Below are 19778 nucleotides of genomic sequence, written 5' to 3'. Positions count from 1 at the left end.
TATATATATATGTACAAATGAAGAAAACATTGCATTGCAGCTAGTAGATTTATTTATTGCATATATTTGATGCATAAATCTTACTAAACACTAAGAATTATTTGTGAAATTTTGTAACTTTGTTACTTTTAATACGAATCAATGACTTTTCACAATTTGGTCTTTAATGTAGCGACAGATTGCCGTTGCCACCTAAGTTCAAGCAGCACGTAAACCAATTATCTCCTTCTCTTTAATAATTAGTTCACACTGCAGGCACATTTAAATTTATTGCTACTACTAGTGTACTTATTTTTTGTCAAAAAGCCTTTTTTCTTGCTGTAACTTAAGGAGTTGCAAGGTGTTAAGTTTAGATCACTATAAGCATCTGTTAAAAGTCGACTTTATGATGTAATTTCTATTGGATAAATTACTCAAATTACCAGTGGTAGTACGTTATACATGTAAAAGTTAGTTTAAAATAACAAGTGGCAATTTTGAGCTTGTTCTGTGATGATAATGATTACCTCAGGTTCTATTCTGCGTTGTTCACTATATGCAACAAACATTACAAACATTAATATGTAATTGCAATATAGAAAATGTGAAGCTCATTCTTCATGGTATCGTTTACAAGGAGAAGAAGCTATTTTATTGCATTGCCTAATAATTGATGGTTTCACTGTAGTTCACAATGAATCTGGTTACCATGAGTGTCACTGCTGCTTCAGCCATTACACAGTAGAAATGTACAAATACAATTGTTCAACAAGCTGAAAGAAGGCAATCCCTTTCTTTCAATCCATTTGCACAGCACATGACCTTCTGTAATGCCCACATGTAGAAAAGACACACCCCACCTGTGCACGTAAACACGTAAATGTTTGTCTCAACCCACATGAAATCACAGATGTCAAGCAATAAGACCTGTAACTCAAATGTTGTTTAAAAAACTTTTTAAAAATCCCGTCCAGAAAAGGGATACACTGTACATTGCAGCAGCACTCTGTACACCCTCTGCCGGAAGCCTGAAACTGCTTAGGGTGTGTCGGAAATGTAACAGCCCTTACCATCATCAGTTATAGTTCCCCGGGCTTCATGAGCAGCTGTTTCATCAAGAAGAATCAGTCATAATTTATTTAAGTGAGTGTTTATCTGTTTAATAACTCACCAGATCATTTTATCTGTGATTGTACAAGTGTTTAGGGACGTATTATGCCTTCTTCACTATATCTCTAGGATAGATTTGCATGATTTGAGATCAGATCCATAGCTAAAAACCTTTTAAGTGAGGGATGGCCCACTCATGTCCCAGAAATGACTGATTATGATGTCCCAAATATGACTGACTATGTCTGGCTAAGTATACTCAGGGAGGTGTTGATAACAATACTGGCATGAGAGGATGGAAGTTCTGATCTCAGACACACAACAAATCCACACTGCTTCTGAAGAAAAGTCTCTGATGTTATATTTGAATTGAATGTGTGACTGCTCTCACAATTTTTTTCTTTCTTTTGAAATAGGTGGTGTCTGATGCTGCAGGACAAGGCATCACCATAACAGGAGACAAAACCTTCAACAACTGGAACTGGCCCAATGCTGTCATCTTTGCAGCTACAGTTATTACAACTATAGGTAAGGATCTAGTCTATTTACTCAGCGTGAAAATCAAGTGAATCGGTTTCACTTGGAGAAATAATCAAAGGAAACATTGATTTAATTAGCTAAAAATAATCAGGAAATGGGTGAATATTTATGCTACAGTCATTACAAACATTTATTATTATTATTATTTTAATTTTATTTAATTTTATATTATTTTTCACAGAGAACTTTTAAGAGACTTTAAGCATTGTTTTCCTCTATATATTCTTTTGTTCTTTTTAATACTCAGATAAATATATGGATGCCATGTCTTAAGATAGAACATGTTGTGTTCAGACTGTAATGACATAAATTGTATTTACCGTAATCTGAATGTTTTCACCAAAAATTGTTTATTTCCACAGGTTATGGAAATATTGCTCCCAAAACACCTTCAGGGAGGGTTTTCTGTATTTTTTATGGTCTTTTTGGAGTGCCACTGTGTTTCACATGGATCAGTGAACTTGGAAAGTTTTTTGGTGGAAGAGCTAAACACCTTGGGCAATATCTTACTAAGAAAGGGGTAACATTGGTAAGGAATAATTACAAAAAAACATTATATTTGAAATCTTAATTTCACTATAATAACAGCTGTGAAACCTCTAACTGCATTTTGCAAATTTTTCTATTATAAGGTTATTAATTGTTTGTGTGTGTGTGTGTTTCTTCTTCTTAAAGCGGAAAACACAGTTCACCTGCACAGCTGTCTTTCTGTTATGGGGTGTGTTGGTGCATTTGGTGATTCCTCCATTTGTATTCATGTCTCAAGAAGGCTGGACCTATATTGAGGGCTTGTATTTTTCTTTTGTCACTTTGACAACTATTGGATTTGGTGATCTTGTAGCAGGTGGGTGACTGAGTTGTTAAAACTGCTTGTTATCATAAATCACCTGAGAAAATGAATCTAGCCACTTATGTTGGATTAACAAAGCCAAGATACTTATCTACTGTTTAAGCTTATTAGTGGCAGACAAGGCATCACTATTGTTATCTCACATGCTTATTATTAGCACCTATTATTATCTCATACACCAATAGTAATAATAATAATAATAATAATTACATTATACATATTACATAAAATAATTTATTATCATTATTATTATTATGTAGCAACATGCAAGATACTATGTATATATTAAGGGTGGGCGATATAAACAAAAATATATCACAATTGTTTTCAGGAAAAATCACAATTTCACGATTTTATCAAGATTATTTTTCATGTTGGTTTTTTAAAGACTATTTTGCCATTACTGACCCTAAATACAGCCAAACTAATGCCCCCATTTAAAAATGCAGTCCTACAAGGTAACAAAATATAAAAGGGGGAAAAAAATGACATACCATTTAGGCCAAAGTATATTTTCAAGCATATTTTAATCAAGTGTAGATTTAATGCAAGTGCAATTCTGCAATGTAAGAACATTCAACAAGACTTGCATTCAATTACAATCAAAGACTTCTCATCACAAAATTAACATTGGTTTAAAAATAAATCTAACATTGGCAACAGCTGTAACACTCAGACAGCTTATTAGACACAGATCCTCTTTTCTTTTTAAAAATAAAATAAAAATATTAACTTCTAGTCAAATAAATATAAGTGCAGTCAGAGGCTTTAGCATAACTCCCAAAATAAACATTGGCTTCAAAAAGTAAACACACAACACTATAACACTATAAATAGATTAAAAAAATAATAATTTAAATTAACTACCTTTTGTAATCTCTTAAGTAATTGTTTTAAGTGTAATGTGAGAACCAAAACAAATCAACCAAAGGTGCAAAAATATTTCTGAATCATGACTCTTGTAAACTTAGCACTAGCAGCTTTAGAACATACCTCTCACCTTCTTACAACTTACATCTCCTTTTAAAAGAACGCAAAGTATGACTGATCACAATCACACATTTTTAGAGAGGAAAACCAGTTGATTGACTTTATCTGGCTTGAGAGTTTCCCTTTGGCAGGTGACAATTTTGCCACCTGTGCTGAAGCCTCTTTCTGAGGGAGCACTTATTGCTGGAATGCACAAGTACTTTCTAGCAAGTTGGCTAAATCTTGGAAAGTTTTCCTCATGAACTCTCCACCATTCCAGAGGATCCACCTCACTTTCTGCATTTGATGTGTACGAGTAGTCCTTCAATTCCCCTTCTATTGTCTCTTTTAGAGATAAGGAAGGTGATCCTGCAGCTGCAGATGCACTTACAGCACCTGAGGTTTTCAAAAAGCTGGCAAGTGATTTCTTTGCTTTCTTGGGTTGTGTTTGTTCTGCATCAGGGCTCTGTGATGTGGAGGTAGATGTAGGCTGCTGATCCGATGCTGCAGCAGCTGGATATTGTATGGTCAGCAAAGACTCCAGCTCAGACACAGCTCTGGCTTGTATTCCCTCTATCTTGTCTCTGTCAGTATACTGGGTTTTGAACCTGGGATCGACAAGCGAAGCCATATCCAGCAGGTCATCAGTGGTGGGATCCTGATATTTGTTAGTGAGGTAATTTAAAATAATTGTCTTCGTTGTTTTTGTTAGTTCAGTGTTGTCATCATTCAGGCTCAAGATGTTGACTTTCAATAGGTAAAGCACTGGTTTTACGTAGGATACACTCACATAGTCCTCACCTGAGAGTGCATCAGTAAAGTCTCCCAGTGGACTCTGGACTCAGTGCCTTTTTCACAAACTCCATCACGTCACTGTCTTGCCATGATGGTACCAAATGTCTCGTCTTCCTGTCTGCCTTCAGGACCTGAGAAATGGCCTTTTCCTGGTCAAGAACTCTCTCAATCATGTTGAGTCTGGAACCACATCGTGTTGGGGACTCGGTGACGAGTTTCTGTTAAGGTAGTTTCAGCTCAGTTTGTGCATTACTTAGCTCCCTCTTTTTCTTCCAGCTGAAAGAGAAGGTACTGACAACTTTCTTGCAGACAGATGTTATGCGTTCAACACGAGGGTCTTTGGCACTTTTTTTCTAATAAAAAAACAAAAACAATAATGCATAGATTTAACAATGCACACTATAACATTTTTATTCACAAATGTTTATATTTTTAAATTGTACTATTTTATTGAAACCAAACAGATCTACAATACCATATTTTTTTTCATATACAAAACATTTAAATATAATAATGCATTTCATATTGTAAACTAATCTCATAATTTTACACTGTTCAGTGATCCTAATGCAATTTGTAATTATTTCTTATAACGAACAAACTCCTAAATGCCGGTGATGACAATTTAAAAAAAAAAATTTGTAGTTTCAATCACCGATAGCTAGGTGAAGTCTGTGCCCAAAGCACTGCGGATGCGTCCAACTGTTGAGCTCCAATGCCCTCATCATGTTAGTCCCACTGTCTGTAGTCATGCCGGTCATGTTCGCTTCTTTCAATCCCCATCATTCAAGCGCTTCCCTGAGGCCTTGTGCTATGAGCTCCCCCATGTGATCTTGTGGGAAGTATGTTGTTTCTAGACATGCACTGCACAACTTCCAGTCATGAATAAAGTGAATCGTCAAACTTAAATAAGGTTCTGAAATGCGGCTAGACCACAAATCAGCGGTTGTAGCAAAAAACGTAACATTTTGAATTTTGCTTTCCATCTTGCTGCGGCATTCGGAATACAGCTGTGAAATGGCCGTGGCGGAAAAATATTTGCGGCTGGATCTACGACTTTGAGCAGTCTTTTGAAACCCTCATTTTCCACAGTTTTTATGGGAATCATATCCTTGGCCAGGTAAAATGTCACTGCATCAATCACATCTTTCCAGCGATAGCACAGCGCGATAGAATTCCGTTAGCTTGTCATTCGTGCCTACCATTTCTTTAATCTTTCTCGCTCTTCTTTTCATGAGTTCATCAAACAACTGTGGTAAGTCGACTTGTCCTGTCATACAGAGTTCCCTTCTCAAATGCTTTCTTCCTTAATGTTGTTTGTTTAAGCCTTGTAGCTTCTGGCTGCGTGGTTGTACCTGATGCACTCGCCTGGGGTCCCCTCACAATTTGACAGTCAGTATATTCTTTCAGGTGCTTTCTTTTGAGGTGGTTAAAAAGATTTGTTGTGTTGCCATCCGAGGTGGGAATCTTATCATTGCAGCATTTGCAAATAACTGTTGTTTGCGCCATGTCTGTTGGGGAAAATCCAAACCATTTCCATATTATCGATGTTGATTTTTTTTTTAGTGACTAACTTCTCCGTATTTTCATCCATTATCACTGTATTGCTAAATCTCACTGAACTCGGGAGCAAAGTATACAAGCCTGTTAATACGCCGTCATGTAGCGCGCACCTCAGTTTGTCACGTACTTGCACTGCATGTTGGGATGTAGGCACGATACAATGATTTCCGAAAAAGTGAACCATGGAGACATTTTAAACGTTCCCGATCAAATGTCGTCATATCGCACACCCCTAGTATAAATATTATGTGTAAATGTGTGAATCATAGTAGCAACATGTTAAAACATAGTAGCAACATGTTAAAACATAGTAGCAATGGGCTAAAACTTGTTAAATTCACCGTGAAATCAAAACGGACTATTCTTATTTTTTATAGTATATTGCAGTATTTTTTTTTTTATTCAAGTGCCCCGTAGCCTTTACGAAAATAACTTCCCCTTCCATCTTGTGACAACATTCTCTTTCAAATCAGATTTTTATGTGTCACATACTTAATACATAGTATGACACAGAGATTTATTAATCTTGTTTGTTTTTTTTGTTGTTGGAATCGCTATCATACTATCACTCTATTACCTCAGTTTGTCACGTACTTGCACTGCATGTTGGGATGTAGGCACGATACAATGATTTCCGAAAAAGTGAACCATGGAGACATTTTAAACGTTCCCGATCAAATGTCGTCATATCGCACACCCCTAGTATAAATATTATGTGTAAATGTGTGAATCATAGTAGCAACATGTTAAAACATAGTAGCAACATGTTAAAACATAGTAGCAATGGGCTAAAACTTGTTAAATTCACCGTGAAATCAAAACGGACTATTCTTATTTTTTATAGTATATTGCAGTATTTTTTTTTTTATTCAAGTGCCCCGTAGCCTTTACGAAAATAACTCCCCCTTCCATCTTGTGACAACATTCTCTTTCAAATCAGATTTTTATGTGTCACATACTTAACAATACATAGTATGACACAGAGATTTATTAATCTTTAGTTTTTTTTGTTGTTGGAATCGCTATCATACTATCACTCTGTTGTTTAAACTGCTTAGCAATGGGCTAAAACTTGTTAAATTCACCGTGAAATCAAAACGGACTATTCTTATTTTTTATAGTATATTGCAGTATTTTTTTTTTTATTCAAGTGCCCCGTAGCCTTTACGAAAATAACTTCCCCTTCCATCTTGTGACAACATTCTCTTTCAAATCAGATTTTTATGTGTCACATACTTAATACATAGTATGACACAGAGATTTATTAATCTTGTTTGTTTTTTTTGTTGTTGGAATCGCTATCATACTATCACTCTATTGTTTAAACTGCTAAAATATAACTTAATCACTTAATCACCATACTTCTGATATTATCTAACAAATTAATTTGATATTGTTCGCTTTTTAATCTAAACCGATAGCACAGCGCGTTAGAATCCATTAGCTTGTCATTCGTGCCTACCATTTCTTTCATCTTTCTCGCTCTTCTTTTCATGAGTTCATCAAACAACTGTGGTAAGTCGGAATCATTCAACAAACATGGTGAGTCATGGCTTCTTCTCCTGCTATTGTACCTTGCACTGCTTGCCACATGTTTAGTGTAGTTTAGTGTGTTATAAATGCAGGGAAATAGTTCCCTCATCGAGTCGGTCTCTCGACATCACGTATTGGAAAACACTCTTCCTCCAAAATGCTGAAGCATAATTGAATCACTCTAGCCAATGGTGTTCAAGCATTCGCCCAATTGGCGGGCTTAGCCAATATATGGGCAATGTTGGGCACCAATTTAACTCAGAATCTTTCTCCTTCACTTGGAGACTGTTTCGCCATTGACCTGCTTGATGAGAACGGACAATGCAGAAAGTGATCCCCTCCTGCGTTCCGGCGAAAGAAGAAGAAATTAGAAAATGTCTCTTCGCGGATGCTGCATGTGTGGCAGGCTCATTGAGTTTCTGGGCATGCAGCATGTGTGCTGTGTCTGGGCCACGCCCATGCTGCGGTGACATTGGAAGGATTGGTTTGCTGAGCCTGCTTGGTCCTGCCAAACGGCGGCCCATTGGCTTCTGCATCTCCCCCACCCGCCTCCATTGAGTCGCAGGCCGAGAGATCGCAGATGCCCAGCCCTACTGATCTGCTAACGTAGGCCCAACGCCCACGTCGCCTTCGTTCGCCAGAGCCTCCACTCTCCTATGCCAAGGACAGTTTCCATCCTCCATCTGAAGCGCGGGACCTGTTTTCATTTGGCTGTGGGGAGGATGATACGATGTCCACGAGTGCTTCTGTCGGAGGCCATTACAGATGAGTCTAGCTCCACCCCTGCCTTGTTGGATGCAGAGCTCATGAGTATTCTCACGGAGGCTGTGGCAGATATGGGGCAGTCCCCGAGCAGCCTACCAAGCTGAACAGCTTCCATTTCTAGGCAATTTATATGCTGGCCTCTGTGCTGTGATAAGCATGTGAGCATTGTGCGTGAGTCTAAAACCATCCCCAGGAATGTAATCGACTGGCAGGGTTGAAGCGTGCTCTTTTGCATGTTCACAGACAGGCCTAGGCATGCTAAATGGGCGAAGAGCTTGTGTTTGTGTGGTTGTGGAACTTGTGTTCACTGATCACTGCAGGAATTTCTTCAGTTCGTGAGAGACCATCACATTCTGATCCGAATGGACAATACAGCAGTGGTAGTGTACATCAATCGCCAGGGAGGAGTGCACTCGTGTGCCCTGCAAAGCCTGGCACGGCGCCTACTCCTTTGGGCAGATCAGACACTCCTCTCGATTTGAGCAGTGCATTTACCAGGCAGTTTGAATTGTGGTGTGGACATGCTGTCCAGGGAGGGCATTATTCACGGGGAGTGGAGACTACATCCTCAAACAGTGAAGATGATCTGGAGTCTCTTTGGCGAAGTGGAAATCGACCTCTTTGCATCAGAGGAGAATGCTCACTGCCCATTATTCTTCTCTCTAACGACGATTAAAATATGCATTCCCCCTGGTCAAAATTATGCCGCTAATGCTGCAAAAGATCAGGGAGGAGAGGGATGCTCTACTGCTGACAGCACCGAAATGGTCCAACCAGCCGTGGTCCCCAGAGCTGGTAAATCTATTGTCATAAATCTATCGTCAGCCCCCCCGCAGATCCTGCTGAGGAGGGATCTTCTGTCCCAGACAAGGGGGACCATCTAGCACCCCAAGCCAGAACTGTGGGACCTGCATGTATGGCAAGTGAGCGCAGAACAAACCAGCTGACCATTTCACAACGAGTGTTACACATGATAACAGAGGCTAGAGCCCCTCCGATTAGGCACCTATATACTCTGAAGTGGAAAGTGTTTGCGAACTGGTGTGCCGGTAGACATGAAGACCCAGTGAGTTGCGATATCCTCGCTATTTTGACCATCCTCCAAGAACGACTATGTGGCCACTATCGTTGCCTCTGACATGTTGGAGGGTCGTTCAGTGGGTAAACACCCCCTAGTAATGAGCTTTGTTCGGGGCGTGACGCAGCTGAATCCCCCTGCCCTCGTCTGATGCCAGTATGGGACTTGTCATTAGTGCTTAGTGCTCTGTCTGGCCCACCTTTTGAACCAGCTGAATTGAGTGACTTGGAAGTAATCTCATTTACGAGGGCACTACTGCTTGCGGTAGCATGTGGGAAGCGAGTGGGTGAATTGCATGCCCTCTCGGTCAGCAGTGCTTGTATGCAGTTTGGCCCGGACTATTGTATGGTCAGACTCACACCTAGACATGGCTACACACCTAAAGTGCTCTCAACACCGTTCAGAGCTCAGGTTATTACGATTCAAGCATTCTGGCCCGCCAAACTAGCCTCCGATTCAGTGTCACAGAAGCACGCTTTGTGCCCCGTGCGTGCCCTGCGTGCTTATATAGACAGAACTAGCCAGTTTTGAACTTCAGAGCAGCTGTTTGTCTGCTTCACGGGCGCTAAGAAAGGCACAAGATGTTTTTTCTGTCGAAACAGAGGATGTCACACTGGATTGTGAAAGCTGTTTGCTTGGCTTATGCTTCCTGAGGACTTGACTGCCCAATGGGAGTGCGTAACCCACTCCACTCGGAGTCTGGCATCTTTATGGGCCTGGATTAAAGGTATGTCTATTCAGGACATCTGTCTGGCGGCGGGCTGGTCATCTCAGAACACTTCTGAGAAATTTTACAACCTTTTGCACCGCACGTTCTGTCTGTGCAGGAGGACAAGGCTGAGCAGCCAATGGACAACTTGCTTGAAGACACGCCCCTACCAGATGTGTGTCTCAACTAGGTAATTTAGGCAGCGCGAGACTGCGCTGCTGCATGAAGGCCGCCGCATTATGTGCACAGCTTTATGCAGTCACAGCATTTTTATATCTAGACCAGCGTGTTCCTCGACCTACGAGAATGTCGTGAATTTCTCGACCTACGAGAATGTGGTGAATTTCTCACGCAGCCGTAGGGACCGACCAGCTTTAAAAAAAAATAATAATAATTATTCATCAACAACGGAACAAACAAACGCAATAATTGAAGCGACTTTGTTTCCATTTATGTATGCTCACTCATACAGGCTGGTGATATATGTATGCACATACATGTTTGTTGCCTTGTTTTCACTTCCTATATCACGCTAGTCCAGTGCTGCTTGACTGTGTATAGGGAGGCGCCGACGGTGCTGGCGCTGCCTTGGCTCTTTTCAAAACCTGCATGTGGGTGTTTCAACTAGGTCTGGTACCCGACCTAAAGGAGTCTGGGTGAGCGCGCCACTATGCTTGCTTGTCATTGCAAGTGCAAAGTCTATTGTATCGGCTCTGTTCGAGCTGGACCTGCATGTTTTTCACACGACGGGGTTTTATACGTTCCCCATACGTAATGACGAGAGACCGATTCGATAAGGAAACGTCTCCAGTTACTCTCATAATCTTGGTTCCCTGAGAGAAGGGAACAAGACATTACGTAAACTGCTGTGCGAAAAACTCCCTCAGAGCCTCATTGACTCTCATTCAGTTGAAAGATTCTGAGGTAAATTGGTGCCAGACATTGCCTATACAGAGGCTGAGCACATTGGGCCAATTGGGCAAATGCTTGAACGTCATTGGCTATTGCAGAGCAATAGAGTGATTCAGTGAGGCTTTGGCATTTTGGAGGAAAGAGGTTTCCCCATATGTAATGTCTCATTCCCTTCTCTCAGGGAACCAAGGTTATGTGAGTAACCGGAGACGTTATGCTGCCAGAGAAGATTTCAGAACTAGAGACACGCATCCAAACTATAATTGAGGATAGTAAGAATGTGAGGGCCTTAGATGCGGCTTTGGATGCGACTAGCTTAGCGAGTCCTGTACATTGTTCGGTTCCAGGTGCAGAGCCGGGCGGGCGACAAAACACTGCTTTTCCATTCAGATCAAAACATTAAACAGGTTCTCCCCACTCAGTGATGCACCCACTGAGAAACCTGACGAAAGTGTCCTAGTTATTGGTGATTCTATCGTACGGAACGTGAAAATAGAGACACCACCCAATGTTTAGGGAGCCAGAGCGCCTGACATCTTGGAAAATTTTAAAGTGCTGGCTAAACGTAAATTCAGTAAGATTGTTATTCACGTCAGCACTAATGATGTTCGACTTCACCGGTCAGAGATTACTAAAAACACGTTACAAAGGTGTGTGAACTTAGAAGTATGATGTCAGACACTGAAATATGCTCTTGTCCCCTCCCTGCTTACCGTGGTGACAAGATATAGCAGACTGTCATCACTCAATGGCTGGATGTCTAAGTGGTGGCAGGAGAATAACATAACTTTCATAGACAATTGGACGAGTTTTTGGGGTAGACCTGACCTGTTGAAAAGAGATGGTCTTCATCTCTCTAGGGGTGGTGCCGCTCTTCTCTCTAGAAATATGGCACATAGTCTTTTCAGAGTTTATACTTGACTAACTGGGGCCCAGGTTAGGAAGCAGACAGACTGGCTAAACCGACTGTCTGCTAGCCGCCTCACTTCAAGTCAGTTCATTCTAAGCACAGAGACTACTTACTACACCTTAGCTATCATACTATACAGACTGTGTCTGTTTCCCGAACTAGCAAATGCAAAAAACGTCCAAACCAATTTAAGGGTAACAATTTAATTGATGTTCAACAAATAAAAACAGATATGATACAGATAAACACCATAGGCATGTTACCGTATTCAATTTTCATGTTGCAATAATTGCAGAAGCTTTTATCATGGTATACGGCATTATCACAATATTGAAAAAGTTGCAAAAAAGTGTTGTCATAATATAACAGGTTTGATAACTTTTTAATATAACAAAGAACTGGACATTTAAATACAATAAAGCAATACAGAAAAATGTATAAACTAAACAAATGTTTCAAACAGATTAAAGTGCAAAAGAATTATAAAGAACAATAGGTAACACCTTACAATAAGGTCTCATTAGTTAACCTTAGTTAATGCATTAACATTAACAATGAGCAAAAGCTACATTTGTTACAGAAGTTATTATTCTTTGTAAAAAAAACAAACAAAAAATACAGCTTTTAGTTCATGTTAGCTCGGGTCCATTAAATAATAGTTACAACTTTTGATTTTAATAGCATGTTATTAAATGTTGAAATTAACTAAGATTAATAAATGCTTTAGACACATTTTTTATTGGCAGCTTATGTTAACCAATAAACTAATGTAAAATAATGGAGCCTTATTGTAAAGTGTGACCAAATAATAAAGAATCAAACAGTGGTGTGCGGTGGTGTTCGGAAATGAGAAGGCCTCTTTTTTGTTTGTTTTTTAATCAAATGTAAATTCATGTCCCAGTCACATTTTATTTGTTAAATAAACATTACTTACACTATAAAAAAAAAATACAATTCTATTTTATATTTTTACATTAACAACAATGTAATCAATATTATATTTATTAAAGCCATGTGTTCATCTCAAGTTAGTGTTTTTAAGCATTTTGCATTTATTAAAATAATAACTCAAGGCAGTAACAATTTAAACAATATATTTTATTTGTGAACTTATGTTCAGCTATTCTTTTTAATAGTTTACTTTTAACTTTTTGAATTATTCGGGTTCATCAGCCATCAAAGCTGAGTAAATATTGGTCACAGACACAGAGATTTACTTTAAATTTTACCAAGCTAATTACTCACTAATTATGGGTCATGTTGTTATTATTATTAATATAATGTGATAATATTATTATCACAATTATTAGGTCATGTTTTCAGGCCATTTTAAGTCTTTTTTTTTTTTTTTGATGTAACAAAGTGATTATATATCTAAGTGTGAGTTGTTTACTTATTTTTTTTAATAAGTCTTCCCATTAACACCATTATATTGTTAATTCAGACTGATTCGCGAACACAGAATATGCATGAACACAAGAGGCGAGATTTATCGCATGAACCAATCACAGCCGAGCATAACCAGTCATATCCAATCATATCGCGATGGAGGCATTGCCTCCTCTCACGTGACTTTCCCCCATTCATTCTCAATTACCCCCCAGTAAAGTCACGGCACACTATGGGGTCTCTGTTAATTGTCAATGGGCTCAGGGGAGGCAAGCCTCCGCTGTAGCTTTACCTGTGGGTGTCGCTGTTGGACAGTGTTCATTTAGAAAAACTTTATAAAAATAATGTTATACTTTGTAATATGGGCATTGTTTTATTTTAGTTCAAATTTTTTTTCTCATCCAATATTTTGAGGAGACACTGCCTCCCTTGCCTCCTCAGAGGAAACGCCCCTGGAATCAAAACATTTTCAAACAATATCAAGGGCATGTTGCAGTCCAGATTAAAATGTATAAAAGTTTGAAAATAAATAGCCGTTAAGTCTAAGTATTTAGTGATGTGATGAACACCACTGTGAATACAAAAATCTGAATGGCTGTTTAAATCATTTAAATACGTTTCAGAAAGTAGCACAGCGCTTTGCTTATGGGTTACCGGGGTAACGGCTACATTTCTGCTGTTCCATCAGCGCCCTCTGCTGTCAGAAAGTGAATGTGCATTTTCATTCAGCACGTCTCCTTCACTCTTTCCCCAAAGTGATTCTCATCTGTGTTGGGCTTGTTTACATCAGAGTGTGCATGCCTCTTTTATGCAGCATACAGCGGTGCTGTGCATTTTAACCAGTTGATGGGAAAGTATTATTTAAATGCATTCAAAAAATCTGAGTAATTTGAAATAAATAATTATTCACGATATTTTGAAGTGCCCAAGATAACAATATCGTGCATGTTCATTATCGTGATATACCGTATTACCGAATACTGGCAAATGTCTAATAAACACATTCATCTGTTCTTCATTATTTTGTGAGCCTTCTTGCTGTTGGCTGGGTAGAAGTCAAATGTTAATTTCATTACTCTAATTAAGAAATGCAACCGTTTGGATTAGAGAACATTTAATTATGTGAAAAGAGCATTAGACTATGTGGAAAAAGCTGCTGCACATTGAAATAGACACTGAATGATATTTATTTAATGTCTTGATATGTCTTTATTTAATATGTCTTAGCCTACACCCATGAACCTTTTATGCTTAAAGCTTTACCTGATTGAATTATGTTTTTTATACTTCATGTTTAGCTGCTTTTTTTTATTCCTGTGGGATACCATGAAAATTAATATTAGTTCAATAACCTACTGTTCTGCCACTTTTTACCTTTGATATTACAACAGTGATTAAGAATTAAAGTTACGTATTGTTGACTCGGAAGTATGCGGACGTCCTTTTTTTTGGGTGTTATTGCCATGGTGAATCAGAGTCAACGCACTCAGAGTTGAGGGAACTAACACAATTCAGCTGTTCAGAACCCGAAAACTCAAGTTTCCCATCTCAGGGTAAGTCACAGAGTTCGAGTTTTATCTCAGAGTTGTTTAAACCTCCTTATTGAAACAGGCCCCATGAATCATGGTGTTAGCTTTCACTGTTATGCTGAAGATACTCAGCTCTATATTTCTTTGCGGCCCAACAAAGCATACCAATTTGCATAACTAATGGAATGCATTGATATAAAAAACTGGTTGACTAGTAATTTCCTACTGCTAAATTTTGAAAAAATAGAGGTGTTAATTATCGGACCAAAAACCTCCACATGTAAAAACATAGAACACTGTCTAGGTTGATGAGCCCCAGAGACAGATCCCCTGAAAAGAACTCGTCAACTAGACGGCCATCAGCACAAGACCACGAGAACCAGACAAGTCCTCTGCACAATTCTGATTTGTGTTGCAGTCTGGAATTAAACCACACTATGCTGGTTTCGTCTGGCCAGAGGAGAACTGGCCCCCCGATTGAGTCTGGTTTCTCCCAAGGTTTTTTTTCAGCATTTCTGTCACCGATGGTGTTTTGGTTCCTTGCCACTGTCGCCTTTGACTTGCTTAGTTGGGGACTCTTAATTTTTGGCAATGTGTTTGACTTGATTGCGCAGATACTATTTGAACTGATCTGAGCTGAACGATGACATCACTGAATCAATAATGAACTGACTTTAACTGAAAAATTGAGTGTTTATTATTGTCCTCTTGCATTATCGACACACTATTTTCCTGTTTAATACTGTAAAGCTGCTTTGACACAATCTGTATTGTATAAAGCACTATATAAATGAAGGTATTCTCAGCCTCAGACGTCACGCTCACAGACATCGGTGGCTGAATGTCTGATGCATATAGCACACAAACTTGGAAACACTTCAGGAGTTTTGAAGTCGTATTATTGTCCTCTTGCATTATCGACACACTATTTTCCTGTTTAATACTGTAAAGCTGCTTTGACACAATCTGTATTGTATAAAGCACTATATAAATAAAGGTATTCTCAGCCTCAGACGTCACGCTCACAGACATCGGTGGCTGAATGTCTGATGCATATAGCACACAAAATTGGAAACACTTCAGGAGTTTTGAAGTCGTCATCGGATTGGTTGAAATATACAGGATTTCTGGGAAATGTGTATGTCGCGTTCTTTAATGTTCCACATGGAAACAAAGATGCCGTGAAGGCAAACCCCCTCATGGAAGAAGAAAGCTTCATATTTACAACTGTGACGAGTGCTTATCAGGATCAGCTAGACACTGGATTTTCGAAAGCATGTGAAATATTTAAAGTTCGTGGCATAGAATCTTTCGAATAAGTCCAAGAGTTTTACACACCGGTCTGTTAACGTGGAGACATTTCCACGCCCCTAAACATGAACGGCACAAAACGAAACGTGATCAGTCTTATGGCCTCTTGAGTGGGCCTTGGCCATTCAAAGCTGCCAATGTTCCCAGACCTTTTCAATTCAATTCAATTAAAGTTTATTTGTGTAGCGCTTTTCACGAACAGTAGCTTGGTGGAGTAGACTCATTTAGACCAATATAATCATTTGGTTTTAGCCAGGTTTCAGTCAAGCAGAGCACATCAAAACTATTATATGTGATCATTTCATTTACAATAACTTCTTTGGGTGATATCTGCGATACAATATATCGATATATTGTACAAACTCAATATTATGCCCAGCCCAAGCTCAGCTGATTGCACCACCCTCTGGGGTTCTCGTTTGTCTTTGTGCTGTTCCCAAACCAGGCTGTAATGTTTCCCATCAAGATGCTCTAAGTGGTGCAGGTTTAAAAGTTCCTGAGCAGCTTAGAGGGCGATTTAAAGTCCTTCAGGCATCTGTGGTGGAACAGACACTGACGGGCCTTCTTCACCAGGGTGTTAATGTGACAGGACCATGTCAGGTTATTAAGATATTAAGATGTGCTAAACATGTAAGCAACAATGTTAAATTGTTATCAATGCCTAGCTAGCTAGCTGCGTGTTTAGCCGCCTGCATCTATATAACCATCAAACTTTCAATTTTTTTTTTTTTACTTTCAAAAAAGGATTTGTCAAGCCAACATCAAAGTTTGTCCTGTCAAGCTATACTTCTCTAGTTCTTTTTAAGAGCTATAACAGCCATATTACACTCAACAATGGCCTAAAATCATTTTGAACAAAATTCATTCTAATGCTCATTATATTAGCGTCAGCCGCGCTTATGGTAACGATTAACTACGTATTAACTACGTAACGTCGATGTTTATTTCAATCCGAAATTCAAATTAAAATATGGAATTGGCAACACTGGAAGAGGATAGCTTTCGGATAGCGCATCCGGGTTGACCGGGTACTCGGTACCACCGGTACTTAAAAAAACCTGGTACCGTAACGTTTTCATTTTTTTAGTACCGACTTGGTACTGAAATACCGGGTCTTTTGACAACACTAGTCTAGTTACTTTTGGGAAATTCAGAGTCTCCAAGTGTAAGTTGTTTTAGTGAAGCATAGATAGGAGTCATTTTGAGTTCATGAGAAAGGCATATATGTATAGTAGAGTTAATCATAAATGTATAAACTGTACATTGTTGACATATTTTAATTATAAATTTGCAAACTATTTTCTTTGTATCTGTTTTGTTTAGGTGTTGACCCCAATGCTGCCTACCCTACTCTGTATCGGTACTTTGTAGAGGTGTGGATTTATCTTGGTCTGGCATGGCTCTCTTTGTTTTTCAACTGGAAGGTGCGCATGGTTGTGGAGGCTCACAAAGCTCTAAAGAAGCGCCGTAAAAGGCGCAAACTTTCTCTGGATGAATTACAGCGCATCAAGGAAAGTCACAAGACCCTACATCTGCCACCAACTCCCAATAATGCCAACATCTTTAGCTTCCTGTCCAAGAGAAAAGAATGTTATAATGACTTAATCAAGCAGATAGGTGCCGAGAAGGAAGGAGAAGATCAACGTGTCAGCTTAGTCACCGGCAGCAAGAATAAAGCACCAAACCACTCGAAGAGCTGCAGTGATAGTCTTTCCATTCATGGAAATTCCATTCTCAGTCTAGACCGCTCACCTCGACAGAAGCGCCGCTATAGCTTCAGTGACAGAGTTACTGTAGCTCTCTCAAAATCCAAGAGCTACCTTCTTAGCCAAGAGGAATGTCTTCTCATGAATGAAATGCACGGGGAAGGAGAAACAGACACCGACCTAGACTGTATAAGAATGTATGAGAATCAGTTGGACAAGGAGGCAGGAGAGAACCATAAAGGTCTCAAACCTAGAGGCTGCAGCGATGGCCGGATCACATGGGACTCCAAAAGTTACCAGACCCTCATGTTTCCCAATGCCAACATTACCTTCATTGATGAAGAGAATTTGCTAATCAACAACTTGGAGGATGATGATAATGAATTTATACCGAAGTTCTCAACTGCTGATGAGACGGATTTCAAAAAGGGACAGGGCTCAGAATCGGAGACCTCCGTATTCACCACAGAAGGGTTGGACCATGGCCACTCTTATGAACAGCTGGTGGAAGAGTATTCCAAAGAGGACAACACTGACATTTGATTCTGTCTCCTTTCTTCCTTTCTTAAAACTCTAAAGTTTTTCTTTCATGAAAAATAACATTTTACTCACACCCCATTTACACTTTTCAAATGGGATTTTACATTATATATATATATATATAATTAATGTTTTGTTTTGATTGTTTTGCAAGTGATACAACAGATGTGTCTAAACTGCAGGGTTTAATATTCACTATGACCTGGATCACTAACAATGCATGTTCACTGCATGTTTTTTTCCCCCACCATATTGGTGGAATTTTTTTTTCTTTCTTTTTTAGATAAAGAAAGAGAAAAAACTGTCAACCTGTCAAAGCTTAATCCTTATTGGATGTTGAACCTATTTTTATTGTCTTCCATTTTAGCCCAAAGTTTTCTATTGGGTAACCATGTTGACCTGTTAGGTTTTAACTTGGGATTTGTTTTAAATGGTATGTCATGATTTGACTTTTTAACACTGTGATTTTTATTCCAAGTCTTTTATTGATGCAGGCATTGTTTTTATGTTCCTAAAATGTGTTAACTCCTAACTGTCAATAAGATGATAATCCACACTGAAAAACTCTATGGGCCTTGCTCTGTGTAGAGAAGTCAAGTCAAGAAGACCGTATTTGAATAGGCCCAAGATTACAGGAAATCAGCCAAGATAACAGGAAATTATTGCAGTGGCAGTTTTACTAACATAATAATGACTGTTTTAGTGTCTGACTCACGTGTTGACATTATGCTGGTTCCATGTTGACATAAAACCAACATACAAAATAACCATTATAATACTCCAAAGGATTAAAAAATAAAAATTCTAGTTGTGGTTTTCTCACATGATTCTCTTGCATCATGATACTGAATGCCCCTTGTGTGTAGCGAGTTGCATCCTGAGTCATCCTGTTGCAGATGTAAATGTGTTTTAAGAGCGATCTCCCTTAATAATCTTTTGGATTTTCTTTCTTTCTTTCTTTCTTTCTTTCTTTCTTTCTTTCTTTCTTTCTTTCTTTCTTTCTTTCTTTCTTTCTTTCTTTCTTTCTTTCTTTCTTTCTTTCTTTCTTTCTTTCTTTCTTTCTTTCTTTCTTTCTTTCTTTTTCTTTCTTTATTTCTTTCTTTCTTTCTTTATATTTTTGTTTCTCAAGTAAATTTATCTTCATTTCAGATATTTGTACTGTAAAAGTTTAGTCAGTTAAGCCCAAACTAGTTATAACCAACTATAACTAGTTAAGCCCAAAACAGACGCAAACAGTTCACCTGAACACCTGACTACACTCTGAACAAATAAGGCTCCCCAAATTCATTCACTCAAATGCATTCTATCTTTTGCAGGGTTGGGGAAAAGTTACTTTTAAAAGTAATGCATTACAATATCGTGTTTCCCCTTCAGGAACTCGAGCTGCGTCGAAACACATTGGGAACGCCTTCAGCATGACCACGCTCTGAATCACATGTGTAATCAGTCCAATGGATGGGCGACACGTCACGGGCGGGGTGACGTAGTGACCAGGACGCTTAAAAGCATGTGCGGAGGATACAGCGGCAGCTTTCTGTCATTCAGCAAGCGCTCTGTGTGTGTGTCACTTTTGTATTTTCTTTCTTTCTT

At 38.9% G+C, this 19778-nt stretch overlaps 1 protein-coding gene across 1 annotated transcript in view; it reads left to right on the top strand.

Moving 5' to 3' along the window:
- The window catches only part of kcnk5a (potassium channel, subfamily K, member 5a), a 39611-nt gene extending 20466 nt beyond the window's left edge, over positions 1-19145 (top strand). Inside the window, exons 2-5 of the mRNA XM_016498327.1 lie at positions 1506-1617; positions 1992-2158; positions 2305-2473; positions 17266-19145. Coding sequence (XP_016353813.1) covers positions 1506-1617; positions 1992-2158; positions 2305-2473; positions 17266-18191 — 1374 coding nt within the window. The 3' untranslated portion in view covers positions 18192-19145. The remainder of the gene's footprint in view (positions 1-1505; positions 1618-1991; positions 2159-2304; positions 2474-17265) is intronic.
- Positions 19146-19778: the final 633 nt, after the last annotated feature.

Source organism: Sinocyclocheilus anshuiensis, unplaced genomic scaffold, assembly GCF_001515605.1.
Source record: "Sinocyclocheilus anshuiensis isolate Anshui unplaced genomic scaffold, SAMN03320099.WGS_v1.1 scaffold1534, whole genome shotgun sequence".
Classification (NCBI taxonomy): Eukaryota; Metazoa; Chordata; class Actinopteri; order Cypriniformes; family Cyprinidae; genus Sinocyclocheilus; species Sinocyclocheilus anshuiensis.
This window is presented reverse-complemented; position numbering and strand designations above follow the sequence as displayed.